The sequence below is a fragment of the Sylvia atricapilla genome, chromosome 2 (assembly GCF_009819655.1).
Source record: "Sylvia atricapilla isolate bSylAtr1 chromosome 2, bSylAtr1.pri, whole genome shotgun sequence".
NCBI classification, from domain to species: Eukaryota; Metazoa; Chordata; class Aves; order Passeriformes; family Sylviidae; genus Sylvia; species Sylvia atricapilla.
Genome location: NC_089141.1, coordinates 90,725,593 through 90,747,039, shown reverse-complemented (window position 1 = coordinate 90,747,039; position 21,447 = coordinate 90,725,593). Strand labels below are relative to the sequence as shown.

The window sequence follows — 21,447 nt, the reverse complement described above, 5'->3', positions numbered from 1 at the left end:
CATGCCTTGCTCTCAACGACAGCCAGTGCAACCTCCACACACAAAAAAGCGCAAGGGTGACCCACAGATGGTGACACTTGCTGTGCTGGAGGGAAACAGCAATTTCCCCCATGAATGGGGACTAATCAAATTTTACAGTTTTATCAAATGTATTCAGTATGTTGACCACTCATACAGCTGTGGATAAGAATCCTCTTGCAAATCTCAACAGCTAACCAACCCCATCAAAATCCCATTCTCTTTCTCTTTACCTAGGCAAAGTGTGGAAATCTTGTCACAAATACACTGATGAAAGAGCTGTATATTTTAACGCTCCTGCTCAATGCATTGACTAAGAGCTTCTATCACCTGTGTTCTCTTCCTCTCTCCCATTCCCTGTGCTGCCCTTCCACCCTGCCACACTTCAAAAATGTCTTCAAAACTATCTGTCTGCTGCCAAAGCTTTTGGATGAAGTGGACGACAGGCAGTAGAGTAGCATGATGCTACTTCAGTCTGGTAATTGCTGTGTGTTTATAAACAAAAGATGCATAGATCTATTGCAGACTTTTATAGGATTGAAAAATTTGAATACAAAAGGACTCTAAAAAAAGCATTCAAGGGTCACTATGTGTAGCTTCCAACTCTGTGAGCCCATATCTCAGAGAAGAGGTTTTTCTTCCATTAACCTAGTTTACTAAGTGTATTTTCCAAGCGGCAATGAACAAGTGTCATTAGCATTCACTCAGAGTGAGAGAATGGCTTTGACTGTGGTTCTGCTTATTTGACTTCTCTCACTAAACCTTATCCATCATGATGAATGCTTGGCCCACTTTGATTCTGGTAGGCATAACGCACAGTCTGCTGGGGTACAGAACCTGGGCCATGTCCAGTCCCTGCTACTGCAGTCAAACTGTAGAATCACTTTAACCTGCACATTATATGGCCCTCTAAAAGCAGCTGGGTTATTTGCCTTGCTCTTCTTATCAGCACTGAAATTTTTTATGGCTAGAAGAAGCAAATATATTTTTCTGATTTGCAGTATAAATTTATTCAGGACCTGTTTATATGCCTTTGGTCTTGTGCTAGCATTGTTCTAAAGCTTAAGTAGCTGCATGCCTATCTGTGATATTTACCCACTGGTGTATTTATAGATGGCCCTCCTGTACCCTTTCTCAGGCTTTGTTTCACCAGGGCAAACAAGCTGAGTTCCCATAAGATCACTGTCAGTCTTCTAATGACTCTATTGCCATGTGATTTAGTTTTTCCAGGGAACGAGTGTCCAAGTTTCTGTGCTATAATCCAAACGACTTTCTACTGATGACTCAGTAACACTCTCACATTTACTCTGCCCAAAATTCTTCATAAGACACAATTTGGAATTCAATTTACCTTTTTTATGGATGGTCATGTCAGTCGCCTGTGATAAGAGCTCTTTGCAAATTGTTGAGTTCGCTATTTAAAAATGTCATAGATTCATCCACTTTAGGGGAGCTGTGACAACTTCCACCAGCTGGGGATCTGCATCTGATATTTCAGCTTGCAGGACGCAGCTTTCTCTGTGTCTGGCCTGAAATGGTGGAGCTCACTGCCAACTCCCCTCCCCCAAGTCCTTCCACAGGGGAACCACTGATTTGCTTCTGTCCAGCCTGCAATGTTAAAAAAGCACTTACTCCAACTCATGCTAACAAAATACAGGGCAAAATTTGGAAAACACTGTTTGTTCATTATGCATTTGTTTAAAAACATCAAAGAATTTTGGCTCCTTTTTTTTTTTTTTTTTGGTTTAAATTCAAAACATTTTCATTCATTTTAGTAATTTTGATTTCTCGCCGCTTAATTCTTGTCCTTCTTTTCATTCTCAGACCTTATTAAATGTGAATAAAACTTTTGTAATGGCAATTAAAATAGGTTTCTTCCTGTGGAGAGAGCCTAAATGTGACTGCACTGCTGCCTATTGTCCTGCTTCATTTCTTCCTTTCTCAGGTCTGTCCTTCATCTTCCATGATCTGTGATTTAGACTAAGCCCTTCATGGCAAGGACCTTCATTTTATATTCATCTCTGCCAAAAGCAGAGACACTTACTGGTTTCTGAAAGTATAAAGAATGTAGTGGATCAATTCCATTATCCTGAACTGCACTTAGAAGACAAAGGCAGCTCTTGAATTGACGCTCTCAGGAGCGCAGAAGCAGAGCTACATTTTGGGCTACTGCAGACTTGCCAGAGGATTCTCAGTATATTTCCACCATCATATCCAGGCTAAAAGTTGCACGAGCAACTATGATAAAGCTAGTAACACAGGATTGCCTCATCAAATCAAGCAAATGCTAACAAAAATTTGACTGCTAGGATTAAGATAGCCAAAGACCTGGCAGCCGCCTGGACTCTGAGCTCAATCAGAGCATGGTGTCAATAGGCTGCATTGATCTAAAGTAAAGACTTGGTGACAGTATTTCAGCTTTTGAGTAGGCCCTAAGGGTGCTTGCACAGGAGGCAGTAGAGCAAATGCACTAGATCCTTGAGATATTTGAGATCTGTGATCAGGGGAAATAAATGAGGGACTTGATCTCTAGGTCATCTCTTTTGCAGCTAAAAGCTCTCATGAAGCTAAGTATCCCTGTTTTCCCTCAAATTCTGCAACGGGTGCCTGCAGCATCCATGAAAGAAAGAGGTTTAAAAGCACCTTTTTTCTTTGATTGTTTTTTCCTTTTTGGAGATGGCTTGGACATTGGTGTATTCAACACACTGCATTCTGTGATCCTTGTTTGAGAGGTCCAAGGCTGCCTGGGCACCCATCATGCTGCCCTGGAGCTGAGCACTGCAGTCTGGAGCATCATGCTGCTGTCACCCTTGGTCAAGCACCTGCTCTCAGAGTCCTGGGTTTGTGTTTCTGCATAAGCACTTTAGCTGGTCTCTGTATGGTACTCATTTATTTATGCTTGATTGACAGACCTGTCAGGACAAAAAAAAACTTCGCATCTGCCTATTAAAATACATTTGCAACTTTGAAGGTAATGAAATACTTTGCTCTCTGTTGAGGTTTTTTTTTTTGTTTGTTTGTTTTTTAATTCATTGACACTTGTGCCAGCACCCCACAGTTCACTGATCTGCCTTCCTAAGTTCACCAACACAATCTTTGGTGTATGGGTTTTAGCTGCCACCTTCAGTTGACAGGTAGTCAATCAACAGCAGAGAGAGCTGGTGATATTGAACTTGTGATAGCTGGTTTCAGGAACTGCAAAAGACTAGCTCCTCTACAAGCCTCAAGATTGTTTTGAAAGGTAGGTTTAAATTACATGGAAATACATTTCTGAGTTTAACACAGAAGTGTGCTTTGTTGGGGTGAGGCTTTCACTACAGAGAGATGTAAACCTCCCTAGGCTAAAACCAGAGATAATTACGTATAGCATGGGAACCCCAGTGCAGTGATTGATCCAGTATGACCCTTATACAGCTAATTACAGATTGTCAAGGCAATTTCTGTTCAAGCCATACTGATAATTAATTAGTCACCTCCACACTGAAATCCTGACCTTGGCTTGGTGTAGGGAAAACAGAGATTTGTGTATCTGGCCAAAGCATCTCATTGCTGCTCAGGGGCAGGGAGACAAGGTATTAACAGCTGAGAATGGAAAATGGCAAATGAAAGTCCAAGATGAAAGAGTAGCTTTCTTTACCTGTTCTTTCCTTCCTCTCCAGTTCTGCCTCCTCCAAAACCAATTGCTCAGGCTAAAAGAATAAACCCACAGAAGTAAACGCATCTTTTGGAGACTTTCAGTTAATTCATGCCACAGAATAGAGGAAGTATCTCTACTGGTAACTTTTTGGTCAAATTGCAAACTGGCAATTTATTCCTGCTGTTTTGTCTTTCAACCACTCGCTAAACCACAGCAGAAATTTACCTTCTACCTTGTGCCTACCTGGTTTCCTTAGTAACTTCTTCTAAGAATATGACAAAAGCTTGGAAAAGACCAAATAAATTGTCAAGTCCTTAATCTTTATTTATAGAAAATTATGTGCTGTTATATCTACTAGATCTCTGCCAAGGCTACCTGATGTATTTCATAGAACATTGATTTCTTTCTTGTTCAAAAGAGGTCCAGATAGTATTAAACTGAGACCCCTCCTCCCTTCCTCCACCCCCAACCAAATATAAGAATCTCTTTTCTTGTGTAAACAGATTTAAGGCCTGGAAGTTACCTGAACCTACGTACATGCTTCATATATATCCTTTGTTTATGAGAGTCAGTGCCAAAATTACTTTTTCAGCACTGCATAAATTTAAAATGTTTTGCAGAAAAAAGTGGTTAAAATCATCCCTCTATGATTCCCCCAAAAAGAATTTAGATTATTTAAATATTATCAAAATGGATGCTTGAATAAAGATGTCATGGATTTATGATTTAGAAGCAACACTGGGACCAGAGTCAGGACATAAGAGAATCAGGATATTTTTAATTGTGAAACAAAGAAGAAGGAATGCAGACTTGCAATAATTGTATGTTTCATTGTTTGTATTACTTCAAAACTCTCACCATGGCATGGCCTTCACTTGCCAGACGGTGCAGATGCAACATATCTCTTTGTCCTACAAGGTTGCAGTATAAAGTACTGGGACATGTAGGAGAAAAGAATAAAACAAGGGAGCTGTGCAGAGGGTTCAAGTGCTTTGCAGTGTATACCTTGTAGGGGAAAGTCTGACAAGAAAGGAAGCCAGGAAGGGAGTGACATGCTCCTGAATCTTTTGGGCACTTCCTTTTTTTTTTTTTTTTTTTTCTTTAAAGATCTGGACATGGTTTCCTGACATATGTCAAGCTTCTTTCAAAAGTCTCCAGGCAATCTATCCACGCAGCTTTCCAATGGCAAAGAATTGCCATGTTTGTGTTCTTCATAGCTGGCAAATTATTGGATTGGAAGCTGTTGCTCAAAATAAATATGAAAGAGTATACAGTTAAGTGCAGAAGAATGGTGAGGAGATAGATGATGGTTGTCAGTAATAACCCAGATATTGCTTATAATGAAACTTTATGCATTGTTAAGATCACTATTCTGTGTTGTAATATGTTGTTACTTCCGTTGCCTTTAGTTGGGTTTTTCCACATGTCATGCTCTCTACCATAATCAGCCATGAATTTTTCACCTCGTTCATGTACTCATCACATCTCTCACATGAAAAGCTTCATAAACTCATGCCCATTGTTTCCTACCATGGGCCAGTGCCAGGGATGTCCCCACTTGCTGCTTACCTTGCTGGGGAAGCTACTGGGGAACCCCTGCTAGGGATGTTGAGGTAATAAATGCCTTCTGACCGCTGTGGTCATTATACTTGTTTATCCCATCCTGCTTGAATCTGGATGGGCATTAATACTGGCAGAGGCCAGTCTGCTGCTCTCACCAAAACAAGGGCAAAAGGAAAAACAAGTTTTGGAAGAGATATCTACCTGAAATGTCAGAATTCAAGAAAATCTGTACCTAATAGGGGTTAGAAAGAGATTGAGTGTTGAAATTAGATTATCTTGTCTCAAATCAAAATGCACTTCTGTCTCGCTGGCCTGGCCAGTGGTTTGCGAGGACATTCTGGGTCAGAAGCAGGGCTGCTGCTCAGGGACTGTGGTGGTGGAGGATGCAGTACGCCAGGCTGGAAACAGAACAGCAGAGATGAGTTTGGGTTGGCATTTTTCCCTTTACCTCTATCTTGAAGGCGTTTTTCCCCTCGAGGGGGTCAGGTGGGGCGAGAAGGGAGAGCAGGGGCTGTGGTGGTATCGCCTCTCCTGGCGTCTGTGCTGCATCAGGGAGGCTGATGGCAACAGAGGAACCCTGGGAGCCCACACCAGCCAGCTCCTAGCAAAAAAACACTGATCGCTCATAGCGTCCTGTCCGTGCAAAGCCTTGAGGAATGGTTTTTGTCAGAATAAAAGGCACAGGAAGGCTCTGTTTCAGCACAGTCCTTCTGAGTATTTATTTACGTTGGCTTCCCAGGCGGTGCCGCAGACCATCGGGGTGGAAGCTGGCGGGAGGCGCTCCCGGGATGGAGCATCCCGGCAGGCGCACGGCGGGGATGGCGCGCACCGGGGCGAGCCCGCGGCGCGGCCGCTGGGCCGAGGCTCCCGAACGGGTTTCCTCTCGCACGGGAGCGACGGGCAAAGGCAAGAGATCGCGGTCATTCGGCCGCTCGGGCCGGAACCCGCTGCCGGCGCTCCCAGAGGTAGACGGTCCGAAACCAGTCTCCCCGAGCCTGGCGCCGAAGGCTCGTGGGGGTTCGTTTCCCTGCGCGACGGCGCCGTCCGAGGAGGAAACGAGGGCCCGGGGGATCCCGCAACTTTTCCCCGCGGCCGGCGGCGCCCGGCGGCTCCCGCTCCCGCCCCGCTGCGCGCCCGCGGAGGCGCCGGATGGCCGGCAGGGGGCGCCCGGCGGCCGGCCCTCGGTGCGCGCAGCGGGCGCGGAGCGGTGCGCGGGTCTCCGCGGGCGCGCGGCCCCCGCCCGCCGCCGCTGCCAGTGATGTCATGGGGCGGCGGCGGCGGCGGCGGCGGCGGCGGCGGGGGGGCGGGGAGGAGGCGGCACTGCAGCTGCATGTGTCTGTAGCGGCGGGGCCGGGGCGTCGTCATCTGCATTCACATGGGGGCGGCGCCGCCGGCCTCCGCCTGAAGCCCCCGCCGGGGGAGACACAAAACCCACGCGAGGCGCGGGGCGCCGCGACCCCCGCCCGCCGCCGCCATCGCCATGAATTCGGCGGAGCAGACCGTTACGTGGCTGATCGCCCTGGGCGTGCTGGAGTCGCCCAAAAAGACCATCTCCGACCCCGAGGGCTTCCTTCAGTCCTCCCTGAAGGACGGCGTGGTGCTGTGCCGCCTGCTCGACCGCCTGCTCCCGGGCACCATAGACAAAGTAAGTGCCCGGCGCCCCCCGCCCCGCCGCCCTTTGTGCGGCCGGGCCCGCCGCCCCCGGCCCCGCCCGCGCCGCCCCCCGCGCCGGAGAGGGGACCCCCGGGCCCGGGGAGGGCGGCCGGAGGCGAGGGGGGCGGAGCGGGGGCCCGTCCCCGTCGGGGGGCCGGGGGAGAGCGGGGAGCGGCAGCCGGGCTGGAGGGGTTCCCCCCTGAGGGGCCGCTGTTCTGCAAGTGTTTTACAATCGCTCCGCTCCCCAAAGCGGCGTCCGGGCTGTGCGCAGGAGATGCATTAATTTTGGGGGGTGGACTATGGACCCTTTCTTGAGTGCCACGAGCCGGCTGCAAACTTATCTACGCAACTGCTGGAACAGCCGGTGCCTCACCTCGCTTGGGAGGTGATTCAGCTTATCCCTTCCCGCCTCTGAAGGACATTTTAGCGTTTGATGCTTCGTTTTCTTGAAGGCTGTTTTAGCATTATGTGGGTCCTTTGCCGTTCGGTAGCCTGTGGAAAAAAATCTCATCCTTTTTTGGGGGGTGCTGAAAAAACGCGCTACAGCTCTAGTCTTCATTGTGTTTGAAGAAAATGTACTCTGTCAGGTAACTTTTATGTGTTCTTTGTGCGTACTTAATTCCCGTCGTAGCTTAGCTAGAAGAAGAGGGGTTTGGTTGTGCCTCAGAACTTGGGACAGTACTGTTGTCTCACCTGATGTTCAGTAACGTAGTGCACGCAGAGATCCACGTATTGACAAAAAACTTTCCTTGTGTGTCAGTCCAAGGTGGTGAAGAGGAGATTGATGAAGGTCATCTGCTGTGCTGATGGGATGACTCCTTGCTTGAAAATAACATCGTATTTTTCACCTTTTGCGGTTGGCAGGGCACTCCAGTTGTTGGAGCCTGCTGACAGTGGGCTTTTGTTACCTTTTGTGGCTCTGTTTCAAGTCCTTCTCAGACCCACGAAGTTGAAACCAGTGCTTCGAGCTCAGCAGGACACTGGGCTGGACCGTCCCCCTTTGGTTCTTCAGTTTGCCACCCACCGGTGTTGTTACTGTTTTGTTTTGTACTGTGGCGTGGAGGTCTTAGCTCTGGACTGGAGTTCCATTCTGCAGATGTAGTAGATTATTCCTGCCTCCCAAATTCACAGGTATATTAGGAGGTGGTATGGGGATATGGAAACCCCCCAGGAGCCCGCAGTGCTGTTGGTGGGTGATGGAAGTGATGAGAGCGGGCACAGTGTGTCACTGGCTGTGGGAGCGTGGGTAAGTCAGGGACCACCATGGTGGCCAGTGGGGCTAGCTGGGACAGCTGAGGCCCTGCCACTGCTGCTGCAACTTTCCCTGCTGCCACTTCCTCCTAAGTGGCTGTTCAGGCAATAGAGCTGAGGAGGATGTCCCTGCTCCCAAGGGACTGCAGCTTTGTGGAGGTGGTACATGAGGTGAAAATTGTTCTCTAGTGCACTGTGATGCAAAGTGGGGCTCCAGAGCAGGTAAATGTCCTGTTCTGCCATCCAGGGTGACATATGTGATGTGGGGCACGTGGGACTCCTCCACCTAACTATTCACTGGCTCTGACAGGCTTTGCCCATGCCTCCTTGTCCCCAGGCTCTTTTGCCTGGTGGCACCAAGCCCGTGGAGGGTTTTGGCAGCCTGACCCACACTGCTGCTCCCTGAGCACCTCTTGGACTTTGGCTTCTGAGCTTTAGGGCAGAAGAGATCTTTCCCCTTTGTGTAGATGTCAAGCCTAGTGAAATGGGGGTCCTGCACTCAGTCTGGGGAAGAGGCTCTACTGAAAAACAAAATAAACAAAAAAGCATAACAGAAATAAGTGTTGAAAGAGTGTTTCCCAACTTACCGTGCTTTTCTGTTACAGTATAGTTGGGGACATCTCAGTTACTGAATGAAAGGTTCCCTTCTCATCTCCTAGGAGCAAACACCTCTCATGTTCGGGCGGGGGTCCCTTCACAGCACTCCTATACAGAGGAGGATTTGCAGAGGTGCACAGCTCCCCACAGCCAACAAGGACACCAGCCGTGCGTGCAAGGAGCTGTCAGTGAGACGTATCGTGGACCTCGTGGTGCAGCAGCACGGGGTTTGCAGCGGGTGGTGTGCAGGCTGGGACGGCAGCCAGGGCGGGAGGAACGCTGGCGCCTCGCAGCCTCCCACCTCCCCGAGCTTGCCCCGCATCGAGCAGGGTGCTGGGACAGGCAGCTGCCCTGGACGTCCCAGCTGACCCCGTGTGTCTCCTCTGGCTCTGACTTAGTTGTAAGTCTGGGGAGAAGTAGCCCTTTTGAATTTTTTTTTAGGGGGATCTTTGGTTTTGTGAGGGTAACTGTACTTATTTCCATGGGCCATGCACAAAATGCTTTCTAATTCATAGATGTGTCTGAGAGACTCACAAACTCATTTTTCCATCTAACTTTGTAAATATTCTGTAGACTCAGAATTTCTACCCCATACCTCTTTCACGTTCTCATCTACGTTATGTCTGAGCTGTTTCCGTGTTGCTTTATTCTTTTTCTTTGTTTGTTAGTAAACAGATATAAAATTTGCATTGTTTCCTGTGCTGTGATATTTTTTCCATAAGTCTTTTTGGCTACTACTGTTTGTTACTTTATTTTTTTTTTATACTGAGTGCATTTAAAATATGAGCCTTTTTATCCCTTATTTGTCCTAAAAGTCTCCAGTTGAAACTGGACATTTTTGAAGTCTAAAGGATACAAGGTTTGTCCCATGGATGTAGACTGATTCAGTTCTTAAAATCCTTTGAGATCATAACTTTCTATAAATATCTGACATTAGCAGACACTTTGAAGACTCACAGAGCTCATTTTTCTGTAAATAAAAAATAGTAACTAAAACCAAAGAGAACATTAAAAAATGCAGATTATAAATATGAAGGAATGTTTATCAGCTTGGGGTGCTTTTAAAGATGTTTTCTAGAAAATGCTATAAATGTATTTCTTTCTTTCAAAAACAGATTAGAAAGAGGATTCAATATATGCAGGAATGTAGTAATGCATATTTTTGGCATTTTGTGCTTTTTAAAGCCTCTGGGTACCCTGAGAATAATTAGTAGGAGATTTTTAATAAATAACGATGGTGCGACCATAAAAGGAATCAAGCACATGAAGGTCAAAGAACAAAATTTTCATAAGTCGATAAAACAAATTACTGGGTTTCAAGGCTGATTAGTATAGTCTTTCTTTAGATTGCTGTGTATTTGTATGCCAGCATTGCACAGACCAACCTACAGAGCTTCTTGCCAGGAAGTTTTGGCTGAATTTGTTTACATTACAATAATTTTCTATCTTGAACAGGAAAGGACAGATATTAAATTCACTAGATTTCTGGAAGTCAGAATGAAAATACCTTGGAAAGTAATGTTGTTACAGACTGTTTCTTATTTTTGGGCTCCCATTTAATGTCATAATCATTCCTTTGCATTTCGAAAGAGACCATGATGGGGTAAAACAAAATAGTTGGGTTAGGCAGTGTGATAATGCTGCACAATAACCTTGTCCTCAACACAGGATATGAACAAAAGTGAGGGCAATTATTAAAAAAAGCCAATGCAAAATCAACAAAACTGACAACAGCTTCCCCCTGTCCAAAGCCAGCCATGTCTTAGTTTTTTAAAGCATGGAGGTCTGTGCTGAGACATGGTTAGTTGATTTTCTCCAGAAGATAGGGAATTGCTGAATTTATGTAATTTAAATGAAAAGCCGTAATTTCAAGTTACAGGATTTCAACCTTGTGTGGTAAAACTGAATTACTTTGGTGGCAGGGAAGGGATCCCCGTGGAAGCATTGCAGTGCACTTGTCTGCCGCTTAGATGTTTTTTCTCTCAGAGATCATTTTCCAAACAGATTCCTCCATCGCAGCCCAGTTTGACCCACTTTCAACGCTGTAAACAGAGATCAGAATTGGAGCGGGAATTTTCCTTGTCATATGAGGCTTCGCGCTCCATTAAGTTTTATTTGTACTTTTATTTTTGGTCAGCTGTTCGACGGAAAGCGTCGTTTTGAGGACAGCTTTGTTCTTGTTGGGGAAAATAGGGAAGTTGCATCGGGGAAGGCGATGCAGCAGCCATTTGACACCCCGTGGTGCTCCCCCCCAGGCAGGGGCTCCTGGAGGGCACAGAGCAGCTGTTGCGGTGCTTTGGAGCCAGGGCACGGGGGGCGCGCAGGGTGCGCGGCTGGGTCTCTCCGCCTCCGCGGAATGGCCCATCCGCAGCCGTGGCACTGCGCGTAGGATTGAACAGCCCAGAAGCTGCTCTGCTGCGCGTGGGAGGCTGATCCAAAACACAGCCGCTTCCTCTTGCTGCTCCCGCGGCGCTGAGGTGGGAGACGGACCGCACAGGGCTGGCCCCGGGAAAACAGATACAGCTCTCTCTCTCTTGCTGGATGAGGCATGGTGCGTGGCTGAAAGGAAACGTCATTCCTATTCCCTGTGGATGATTGGGTACTGGCGTTGACATTAATTTGGTTATTAATTGGACTAGGTACCAGGGCTGATGGCAGCAAAGATTAAGATCTTTGTACAAATACCTCATATATCTGTATGATTCTCTTCTTAATGAGAGAGGTGTTTGGCTAAATGAGGCATTCTGAATTGTAATTTAGGAATAAATTAACCCTTTGGGATTCGCAAGGCAAATGAATTGTTGTGTATGAGCACAAGCACTGAGAGTATTCAAAGAGAGTGTTTGGGCTGCCACGTGCGGCAGCCATGTCACCAGCCTTGTCCCCGCGATGAGCGTGCGCCTACGGCTCGGGCAAAAGGAGATTTATGCTCACTTACCTCTGATTTCACACGTAAATATCAGGGCTAAGTATGCTTTTCTCCTGTTGTGACAAGGTGTGACCTAAAAGTGGTATTTCACATGTTGCGAAGGAAGGAGAAAGGAAAGGTGTTTTGGATCCAGAGTTAATAGCAAGTGACAAATTTTGTAGCAGAGGGTGTCATTGCGGAGGGTGCAATGCTGGCTGTGAGCTGAATGTGGAGCCCAGACAGAGCTTGAGAACATTCCACCAGCAGTGCAGACATTATTCCTAAGGTGGAAATTTCCAGGTGCTAGTTGGCCCTGAGCAACCTACCTTTTGGAAGTTCTGTCAGGATGTTCTCATCCTGATGCCTTGGTGAGGCTGTTGGGGTTTGCCTGGCTGATCCCAAAGGCTGTCCTGCCTTCACTCACTGAACTCTCTTGGGAAGGTATTGTGGTTGCAGGTATTGCAGCAGCAGCAGGTCATCACAGGACTAGACCTGGGAGGCAGGAAGCGAAATCTGCATTTTAATGTGGATATGCTCTCTTCCTTCAGCAACCTTCTTCAGTCCTCCCAGGGAAATTATTGTGCTTCTGGCAAGAATAATCTGTGTCTGACAGGTGTGCCTGCTGTGGCTGTGTGCTCGGGGAACGCCGGTGTGTGTACGAATGCTGTTGCTCCAGGGTGGTAGCACTGCAAGGAGGAGCCGAGAGCCTGGGGAAAAGTTGTCCCAAACAAAGTCATTAGAGTGTCTTTTTCCTGAATACCTGCTGTTCTCGCCAGTGATACCGTGAGCTTTGTAGGATTTTTTTGGTCCTGTTACAGACTTGTCATTGGCCATGTTACTCCTACTGCCTTGTGAGAGGAGGGGTGCATGAATGCTTTGAACGAGAATGCCCTTGCTTTTCCTGTCTATGTATTGGCTCTGTAATTCTGGTGACTGAGATATTATCCAAAGAAATATGGTCTGCCTGTGCTCATTGAGGAAGCAGAGGACTCGTATCTATGTGCACTGCTTTTTTCCTTGAAAATCGGCATAAAGATCTAGACTGAGTTAAATAAGGATGTGCCAGATCCTGAGAAGAGGGGGCAATTAAGGAGACTGTAGGCTATTAAATTGTTTTTTGTGAGAAAACATGGAAAAATAATGTAGCTCTGCCAATCTTATTCTCATTAATGTCTTTTCCACAGTTTTTATATGCATTCTTTCTATGCCTGTACATAGTATGGACAACAGAAAAAGTGATTCTTTAGCCCTCGAGTACCCTACTCAGCTACTCAGCTGTCCTCCAAATGCTGTGGCTGTGTGGAGAAAAGGAAAAACTGTGGGGATGCCACCAGCACGCTCTCTTCTGGTTACATTGCATGCTAATGGCTGACAGCACCACATTGTTCAGCTGAAAACGTGTAGGATTGTAATTCCAGTCTAGAAAACTGAAAGTCTGGCTTTAAAATTTGAAGTTTGCGGACTAGGTATGTATGTAAGTGTATTTATATATATACACACATATATATTTATACATATTATGTATAATATGCATGTATAATATTAAAATCTGGCTGTGAGGGGAATTCAATATACATTTTCCTTAAATAACAATTTTAATTAGTTGTTATCCAGTGGCTGTGATTTGAAGAGCTGGAACCTTAAAACATTTCAAGCATGACAGAGCTTGCAAAAATATTGTGAGCTGGCAGCATGGAAGCAGTGTCTTGCACCTTGGCTGGCTAAGCTTTACTCCCTGATCCTCAGCCAGTGTGACACTTCTGCTTTCTCCCTCACTTTGCTGCCTAGAGCAAAGCCATTTCCTCTCCACATCTCTCAGTATGATGTGGTTGCTTCCATTACGCACCTCCAGAGTCATAGAACCATAGAATGGTTGGGTTGGAAAGGACCTTAAAGATCATTTAGTTCCCTCTCCCCTGCTATGAGACACCTTCCACTAGACCAGGTTGCTCAAAACCCCATCCAGCCTGGCCTTGAACATTGCCAGGGATGAGGCATCCATGACTTATCTGGGCAACCTGTTTCAGTGCCTCAGCACTGTAATGGTGGTGAGAAGTTGAGCAGGGGTGGCTAGCTTCATCTGCAAGAGGTTTCCTTCATGCCACTCCTCATCACACATCACTGAGACCGTGTGGGCAGAGGCCCTTGTCCCTTCTCAGCCAATGAAACTCTGCTCGGGTCTAAGTGCATTCAATACGCGTCTCCATTTTCCTGCTCTGCAGTGAGTGCTATTGGATGATGTTGGCAGCTTGCCCAGAAGAGAATCCATCCCTTCTGTAGGGTTTTGGTAGTCCTATGGAATATTTTCATGGGGTGAGGGGAGGGGGAAAGCAGTAAAAATCATATACCCCCCACTGATGCAGCTGTGCTGTCAGAGAAGCGCTTTTGTTGGCTTTGTTAATGTCACTGGAGGAAGTGGTACTGTTAGACTGGCAGAGGAATTCCCTCTCTGGCATATGTTACATCCACACTGAGGAGCGATGCCAGCATATCTAGCAGCAGAGCTCTCCCAGTGTAAACAAACCCTGAGTGATTGGACTCCTGAAGCCTGAGCTTGCGCTGCATCAAAACAGCGATGCTCCACAGGAAACACTGCAGGGTTTACGTGACAAGGGGTGCAAAATCCTTCCCCATCAGCCTTCCTCCACAGGGGAATCGCTTTGGTTCAGTTCCTTTCAAGCCCACACCTGGAGCTGCACTTCATTAGGCTTTTTTTTATGCACTGACTTCAGGGAAATACACATCTTCCTGTGGACCACTTAATGCTGGCACCCCTGGAGCTCAGCAGCCTGAGGCTGATGGTGCTGCTTGGGGTTGGGGTCAGTTGCATGCTAGCTGATTTCCTCTTTTTCTTTAAAATAGCACGAAAATAAGCAAAACCACAGGAATTAGGAATATTAGTTCTTAGCTTTTAGGAAGGAAGGGAAAGCAGTTTACTGCTGCAGCTGCAACCAGACTCCCTTATATGTAGACATCACATCCTTCAGGCACACTCCTGTGCATGTGTTCTGGTAGGACTCCTGCCTAGTTCAGGTCATAGAGGGGGGGCCTGCAAGGATCCTAACAGCAGCTGAAAAGCTTGTAAGTTTTACATACATGGCATTCTCATTTTCTTAATGCTGTGTCAACCCATGTTTTCTCTATGAAATATAAAAATTTGATGGAAAGTTGAGAAAACAAAAGTACCCTACAGACTGCCCTGGTGTCCTTAAACAATTGTGTTTGTATCTTAGGGCTGGGTTAAAACCTGCCTCATGGGAGTCAGTTTATAGACTTCCACAAAATCACAGGTTCAGTTAGGTTGGAAAAGACCTCTGAGATCACTGAGTCTTTGACCGAACACCATCTTGTTTACTAGATCTTGGCACTAAGTGCCCCATCTTTTCTTAAACACCTTCCGGGAGGGTGACTCCACGACCTCCCTGGGCAGCCCATTCCAATATTTAATCACTCTTTCTGTGAAGAAAAGCCTCCTAATGTCCAGCCTGAACCTTCCCTGATACAACTTGAGTCTGTGTATTTCGATGGGAGTTTAATCAGAGTCCGAGGGAAATGGCAAAAGTACTGTACTTTTACTGAAAAAAAATGTGCTGTTTTCCTGGATATTGTTTACTTCAGGTACATATCTGAAAAGATGAACTCAAACAGCTGAATCAGTTTTACAGTCATTTTTGGAGGGCAGATTAATGGAAATAAAAGCAGCTCTAATTTTTGCATAAAGCCCATTTATAAATGCTGGTACTTTAAACAAACTGTACATTTCATTTGTAAACTTAGCTGAACTTAGATTTTGAGGGCTATTACACTAAAGAACTGAACCAGCTAAAGCAGAGTGTTTGTGTGTTTGAATGTAGGTCATCGTTAATGATGGCTGGTCAGGCAGAGGAGCATTTCTGAATGTGTGCAGAGGAAGAAATCAGAAGAGCTGGAGGAGTCTTCAGCCAACCAAAAGTGCTCCAGGTTTCAGATAGCATAGCAAAGTGGAGGTTGAGGGAGCACAGAGTGGTGGCTGATGAGTCGGTGTGGCCTGTTGGACAGTAAAGAAAAGATGGTGGGTTATGTCTGTGTGGCTAAATGTGGGATTGGATTTGTTGGTAAATACCGCTTTTACCTTCTGCTGTGTCTCGATTAACTTCCTGACTGAGTATCCTTTTCAGGAAATAAGAATTTTAGGGCATATCATAAGACGCCTTCCTTCCTCTTTGTATTGTATGAAGAGCCTAGGTGAGTTGTGAAAATGTAAAATTTTGGCATCTTAGTGCATGACGTGGAGGCGTTTCAGTCTTTTGCTAGGTCTAGCTCTCACGATCTATGTGACTGTCTGTCTGACTGCCTGCTGCTGTGCTTTCAGAGCATGGGTTCCCTCAAGCCAAAATACAGGTGTCTGCTGTGCAGATTATTATTGAAAAGTTTGTGGGTCACAGGTTTTATAGGGTGGGGAAAGTCAGTGCTGAAGAGCTGCAGCACCACAGAAACCATCATGCTAAGGTCTGGTGCTCTATCAAGATATCTGATTTTAAAACAAAACTGCACTTTGTTGAGAATCCTGATCTGTGTTTTAATTTAGTTATGGCATTCTGCTAATGGGCCATCAGTATGACGCGTGGTCCTTTAAGTGATTGGGCTCGACTGCGGAGTGCTCCTTACTTAGAGATGTGGAAGATGCGATCCTTTGAAGTGCAGCTGTGCCTCCTGCTGTCCTGGGAGGAGCACGGGGCTCCATCTGCAGTCCTCTCAGCCCAACTGCTCACTGACTGTGGAGGAAGTGCTGCACCTGCCATTGGTCCCTAACAGTGGATGCTTCCTCGAGAAGCAGAGGATGTGTAGCTATGTAGCCACTCTTTCTTTTCCATCCCTCCTGGGTGTGATTTATGAGAGCCAATGATCTGGGACAGAGCAGGAAACCCGAATGCAGAAAGGGATGGGCCCTGCTGGGGCTGGGTGCAGGTGCAGGCAGGAGGTAACAGCTGGGAAGGGTGGGAAGGGAAGAAACTTGCAGGGGTTGTTGGACAGTTAATCACCTGCAGCTTCACCACCCAGGCTGGTGTGAGAATGGTCAGGCTTCCTCCTCACGATGTTTTTAATTTCATTTTTTCCCTGAACACAAGCCCTGGTGACAAACCCCAGGCTGTAGTGCTTGTGCAGGAGATGTTTGCCCCACTGGAAGATCAGCTGCCCTTGACCAGTCATAGGGGTTGGAAGCAAGGGAAATGGAGCTGTGGGACTGAATGGGATCAATAGGACCTTTTTGTTAGCTTTGCTGCATTGTGCAATTATGGTAGTTTTACTGGTTAGATTGCAGTTATGGTCTGTGTGTACAAGGTGTTCTGAGACATGGAGAGAAGATTGTTTTGTGCTGCAAGGGGAATCTGATGTAAAAGGCTCCAGGCAGGATGAATACGATATCCCCCTACTTAAAGGCTCAGTCTTCGAACTTCAGGCTGGAGCAGCCGTACCCCTGAACAGGACATTTTTAAGTGTCTGCTGAACTTGGCTACAAGTTTGCAGTTAGTGTTACTTTCCCTATTAGTTTCTGCTTTTTAATAACTGAGAGTCTCCTTACATGTTATACTTATATGTTGTGCTAGATGAATTATTGATGTAACTTGCATGTAGAAACTGTGTTGTTACTTAGTTTATCTAGCAGATTCCAATTTCTATATAAAGACCTTGTACACTTCTTGCTCTGTGACTCAGTTTGTCAACTTGCTCAGCAGATGAATATGAGTAAACAGCTAGTTTCCCATACATATAGCTGACAATGTCTCCTTCTTTTTATTAATGTCTCACGTTTACTTGAGGTTACAAAGAACTGTGGGTTTGCTTTTTTTAAAAAACATCATTTTTATACACATTCCTTGCTTATTTTCTTCATATAATTTCCATGTCCAAATGAACTAGTAGCAGCCTTTTTCATTTTTTCTAAGACTACCCCTGTCACACCTTTTTGTGATGCAGCCTCTGTGCATTGCCCTTTTTAATTCACTTGTTATGTTGTTTAAAAACATAGATTTAAACTGATCAAAAGGGATGTAACATTTAGCTAGGTACCACCTATTTGCATTGCGCATTGTTCCCCACCTTTTCTGGATAGTGAGAGAGGTACCCTGCTCCTTGATAGCTGCAGTGCATCACATAAGTGTCCTCATTGAGCTAGCTGTGGTTTTTAGCATTGCTCCCTGAGAGATTAAATCTTAATCAGAACCTGTCCCTGAACCACAAAGAAGTGGTTTAAACAGTGGCTGCTGTGCATATTACCTTCCTCTCATCTCTCTGGATTCCACTGTGGCACCCCGGTCCCTAATTAAGAATCTGTCATGCCCCTCTGGAATCCTTTTCTTTTCTAATTACTATTAACCTTTTTTATTTGTATTACTAGAGCACTCAGCAGTTCCAGTTGGACACTGAGGTCTTTTGGATTAAGAGCTGTATACTTATAAGAAGTAGACAACCCCCATTAATGAACTAGTGGTATTGGTCTAGGAAAGGGATGAAGCAAATACTGAAGAGGAAAATACGTAACTTGTTTGTTTCACTGGCTTTGTGTACATGCAACCTACTTTTTATTAAGCTAAGTAATTTGGGAATATGGCCCTACCTTTATTTTGTTTATCTTTTTCTCTGAATGTATTTGCTGTCCTTCAGGCAGACTAGGACTTACCTGCCCATGGTCTCCTTGCATGATGTTCTGGTACATTTTGAATAGTCTGTGAGGCTATAAATGCCATCTCTGTGAGAGGTCATGCTCCTGAGCTTCCTGTAACTGTAAAGAATATCATGTAGCATATGTGTGATTTTATCACGGGCCTGGCCCACATAACTGCACTTCAGCATTCTGTCATAGGGCTGATTTTGTTCTTCAGGTTCCTTACTGTTTTTCTCAGCTGTCTGTAGGAGAAGGTTGCCAGCATAACATTAAGATTTTCCAGGTAAATAACGGGGTTGCTCCATTTTATGGGATCATTAATGCTTTACATTTCTAGCAAGATGCAAATGCTAAGATATTTTTAAATTCTTTACCCATATGCTTCTGTCTTCTGTTGTATAAAAATGCCATTGCAGCCACAGAGCTGAGAAAATGTACCCTGCTTCTTTTATTGCTCCAAAGTCTTTTCCCTTGTTTTGAAGGAAGAAACGACATTTCTGAAGATTTACTGTAACTTATTTTATTGTTTTGAGGAAGATGATTTTTAAGTGGAAACATGCATTAGTGTGTTGGTGGGGCTAATGTCTCAGTGGTGTATTTGGCATGTAATTTAAGTTTCCAGATCTGACAGGGAACAATTTGCAGGGTTTGGGTTTTCTTTGCTTGTTGTTTCTTTAATCTTCAATTGAAAGTTTTTGCCTTTCTCCGATCATGTCTTTCCTTACCCTCTCCCCTTTCTTCCCCTCAACCATTTTTTGGCCTCTTTCCAGGTATTGTTCAGTCTTTTATGAATTATATGCAGTCTCTTATGAGGTGGTAGTACACGTCTGGATTTCTTAGAATTACTGAGTTTTATGTTTTGGAGACTTTGGGACATTTTGTGTTAGTGTAGATTACGTTATGAGACGACATTTACTTCTTTTAAGAGAAACCTGGATTTTCTGTGATTTCTTGTGAGACATTATTCATGTTTGAAGAGCAGAGGTAATGTTAAGGTTTCTCAGAATGAAAGGAGGCCTTGATGAACAAAGTAGATAAAAAAGGAAACGGTGGGTACAAAAAAGAGACAAGGAAGTAGAACGTGCAAAAGGAGATAAACCCCAGTTATTATTCAAATAGTTTAGGATAAAACAATTATAAATTGCAACTATATAATTGTTTGTGTGGACATTAAGAACATACAGGAAAGAGCATACCAGAAGCATCAACATTAAAAAAATTCCCAGCATCTTATTCTAACAAAGGATGTGAGCATGATAGCTTTAGATTTCTTACTAGAATTAAGAAATAAATTAATAGAGTAATCAAAAAGTATTTCAAGCAAGAGACAGGAAGGTCATGGTGTTTTCAGGAGGGCTCTCTCACCACTTGTGTCCCTCAAACTTAATGACATTATCTTTTGGGCTGTAGTACTTCCATGGGGCTTCTTTAGGATTCCCTTTATGTTTTAGTGTAGTAAAGGGTTATTCTTAACCCACAGTGATTTATTGTAGTACCAAACAATTTGAGGAGTTTGGAGAGGTGTGTGTATGTGTGCTTTCCTTGAGGAAAGGAAAATTCTCCAACTCATCATTACCAAATTCCTTGTATTATAGACTAGTGGCTTTCATTTAAGACTCATCTGAATTTTGTTTAGAATATGATAGTGACTTGTGTTTCAAATTTCTTTGTGCCAGGTTGTCAGCCCTGTTTGACAGCCCTGTCATGCTGTCATATTTGTTAATTTTTATGGCATCGTGGGGACAGAGGTATCTTTAATATCTTATAATCATGTCAGAAGGAACTACCTTTGTTGCAGCTTGATGGAATGTTTGGAGTCAACCTTATGTGAAGTTCCCAGCACTGTGCAGGTGGATTATGCCGTGAGTTTATGTAACCTTGACATACATGTGCATTTAACAAAACCTCCTCTGAGTGTAATGCATGATCAAAGGCCATGACATTGTGTGTTGCAACACCTCGGTTTCCAGCGACTTTCCACTTCTGTGCGAGGCTTTCCCCTTCTGACAGAACGAGGTGTTTGGTTCGGGCAACGATTTGTTTGCTAAACTACTTCACAGGAAGCAATGAATTTATTGTGAAACAATGCTAATGTGCACACAGGATTTAGTTAAGCTGTGGTAAGTTAAGCCGTGTCCCTGAAGCTCTTGGGGCTGGCTGCTCTTCTTTGGAAAAAAGAAGGAGGAGATGGGTTGAGCTGAAAGCACCGTGAGCGCGGCTGCAGAGAGACGGCTGCCTTGCCAAAAACTGGCTTAGATTCAGTCGAGGTTTTCTCTTTGTGAAGTTGTTTTTCTTCTGGGGTAGGAAGGGGCTGTTTAATAAACTACAGATAAAGGTCGTTAACATCAGACCCTGGAATTGGTAGATTATTAACTCCGAGTGCTGGTATTTTCCGCGGAGGTCTTCGGGCCATTTCTGATATATTTCCTCGTTAGCAAACCGATACCCAAGGGCGGACGGGAGTCAGAAGGAGGGCACCGACAAGCCCCGCTGGAGACACCGGTCACCCGCGGCGTGCGCTTGTTCGCTGTGCGCGGTCGCTGCTCGTCCCGAGGAGGGGCTGTCCCCGGGCTGCCCGCCGGCCGCTCCGCCCCGCAGCCAAGCCCGTCACGGCACGGGGCGTGTGTGCGAGCGCAGGCAGGCGCTGCGAGGCGCGGCGGGCCCGGGGCCGCTCCCTCGGGCGCTCCCGCCCTCAGGCGGGGCTGGGGCGGGGCCGCGCCGCCTCCTCCCTCCGCCCGCCCCGCCGGGGCAGAGCCGCCGCGACCGCGCCTGGCCGGGGCACCCCTGCCCGCGCTGCTGCCCGCCGCCCCCCGCCCTCGCACGCCATTTCCTGTGCTCCGTGTTTACTTCCCGGTTCAAAGCCTCCAGTGGGAGCGATCGGCGCCGCTGCCTGCGGAGGGAGCGGGAGGTGAGGGGAGCGGCGGGGCGGGGGACGCCGCTCCGCTGCGGTGCGGTCCCGTCTCCTCCCCGCGCTGAGCCGCCCGCCTCTTCTCTTGCAGGTGTACCCGGAGCCGCGGACGGAGGGCGAGTGCCTGAGCAACATCCGCGAGTTCCTGCGGGGCTGCGGTGCTTCCCTGCGCCTGGAGGTGAGTCGGGGCTGGGGGCGCCCGGCTCGGTCCCGGGGGCGGGGGGTTTCTCGCCCTCCCTTTGTGCCCGGGGACGCGGCTGACAAGA

The 21,447-nt window shown here is 46.2% G+C and overlaps 1 protein-coding gene across 3 annotated transcripts in view; it reads left to right on the top strand.

Annotated features, from left to right (window-relative positions):
- Positions 1 to 6,683: 6,683 nt before the first annotated feature.
- The window catches only part of ARHGEF7 (Rho guanine nucleotide exchange factor 7), a 116,727-nt gene continuing 101,963 nt past the window's right edge, over positions 6,684 to 21,447 (top strand). For 2 of the 3 annotated variants that reach the window (XM_066313811.1, XM_066313810.1), the window contains exons 1-2: positions 6,684 to 6,863; positions 21,273 to 21,359. In XM_066313811.1, coding sequence (XP_066169908.1) covers positions 6,699 to 6,863; positions 21,273 to 21,359 — 252 coding nt within the window. In that variant the 5' untranslated portion in view covers positions 6,684 to 6,698. Of the gene's footprint in view, positions 6,864 to 21,058; positions 21,182 to 21,272; positions 21,360 to 21,447 lie in introns of those variants that run through there. The other variant, XM_066313813.1, reaches the window with a different exon arrangement.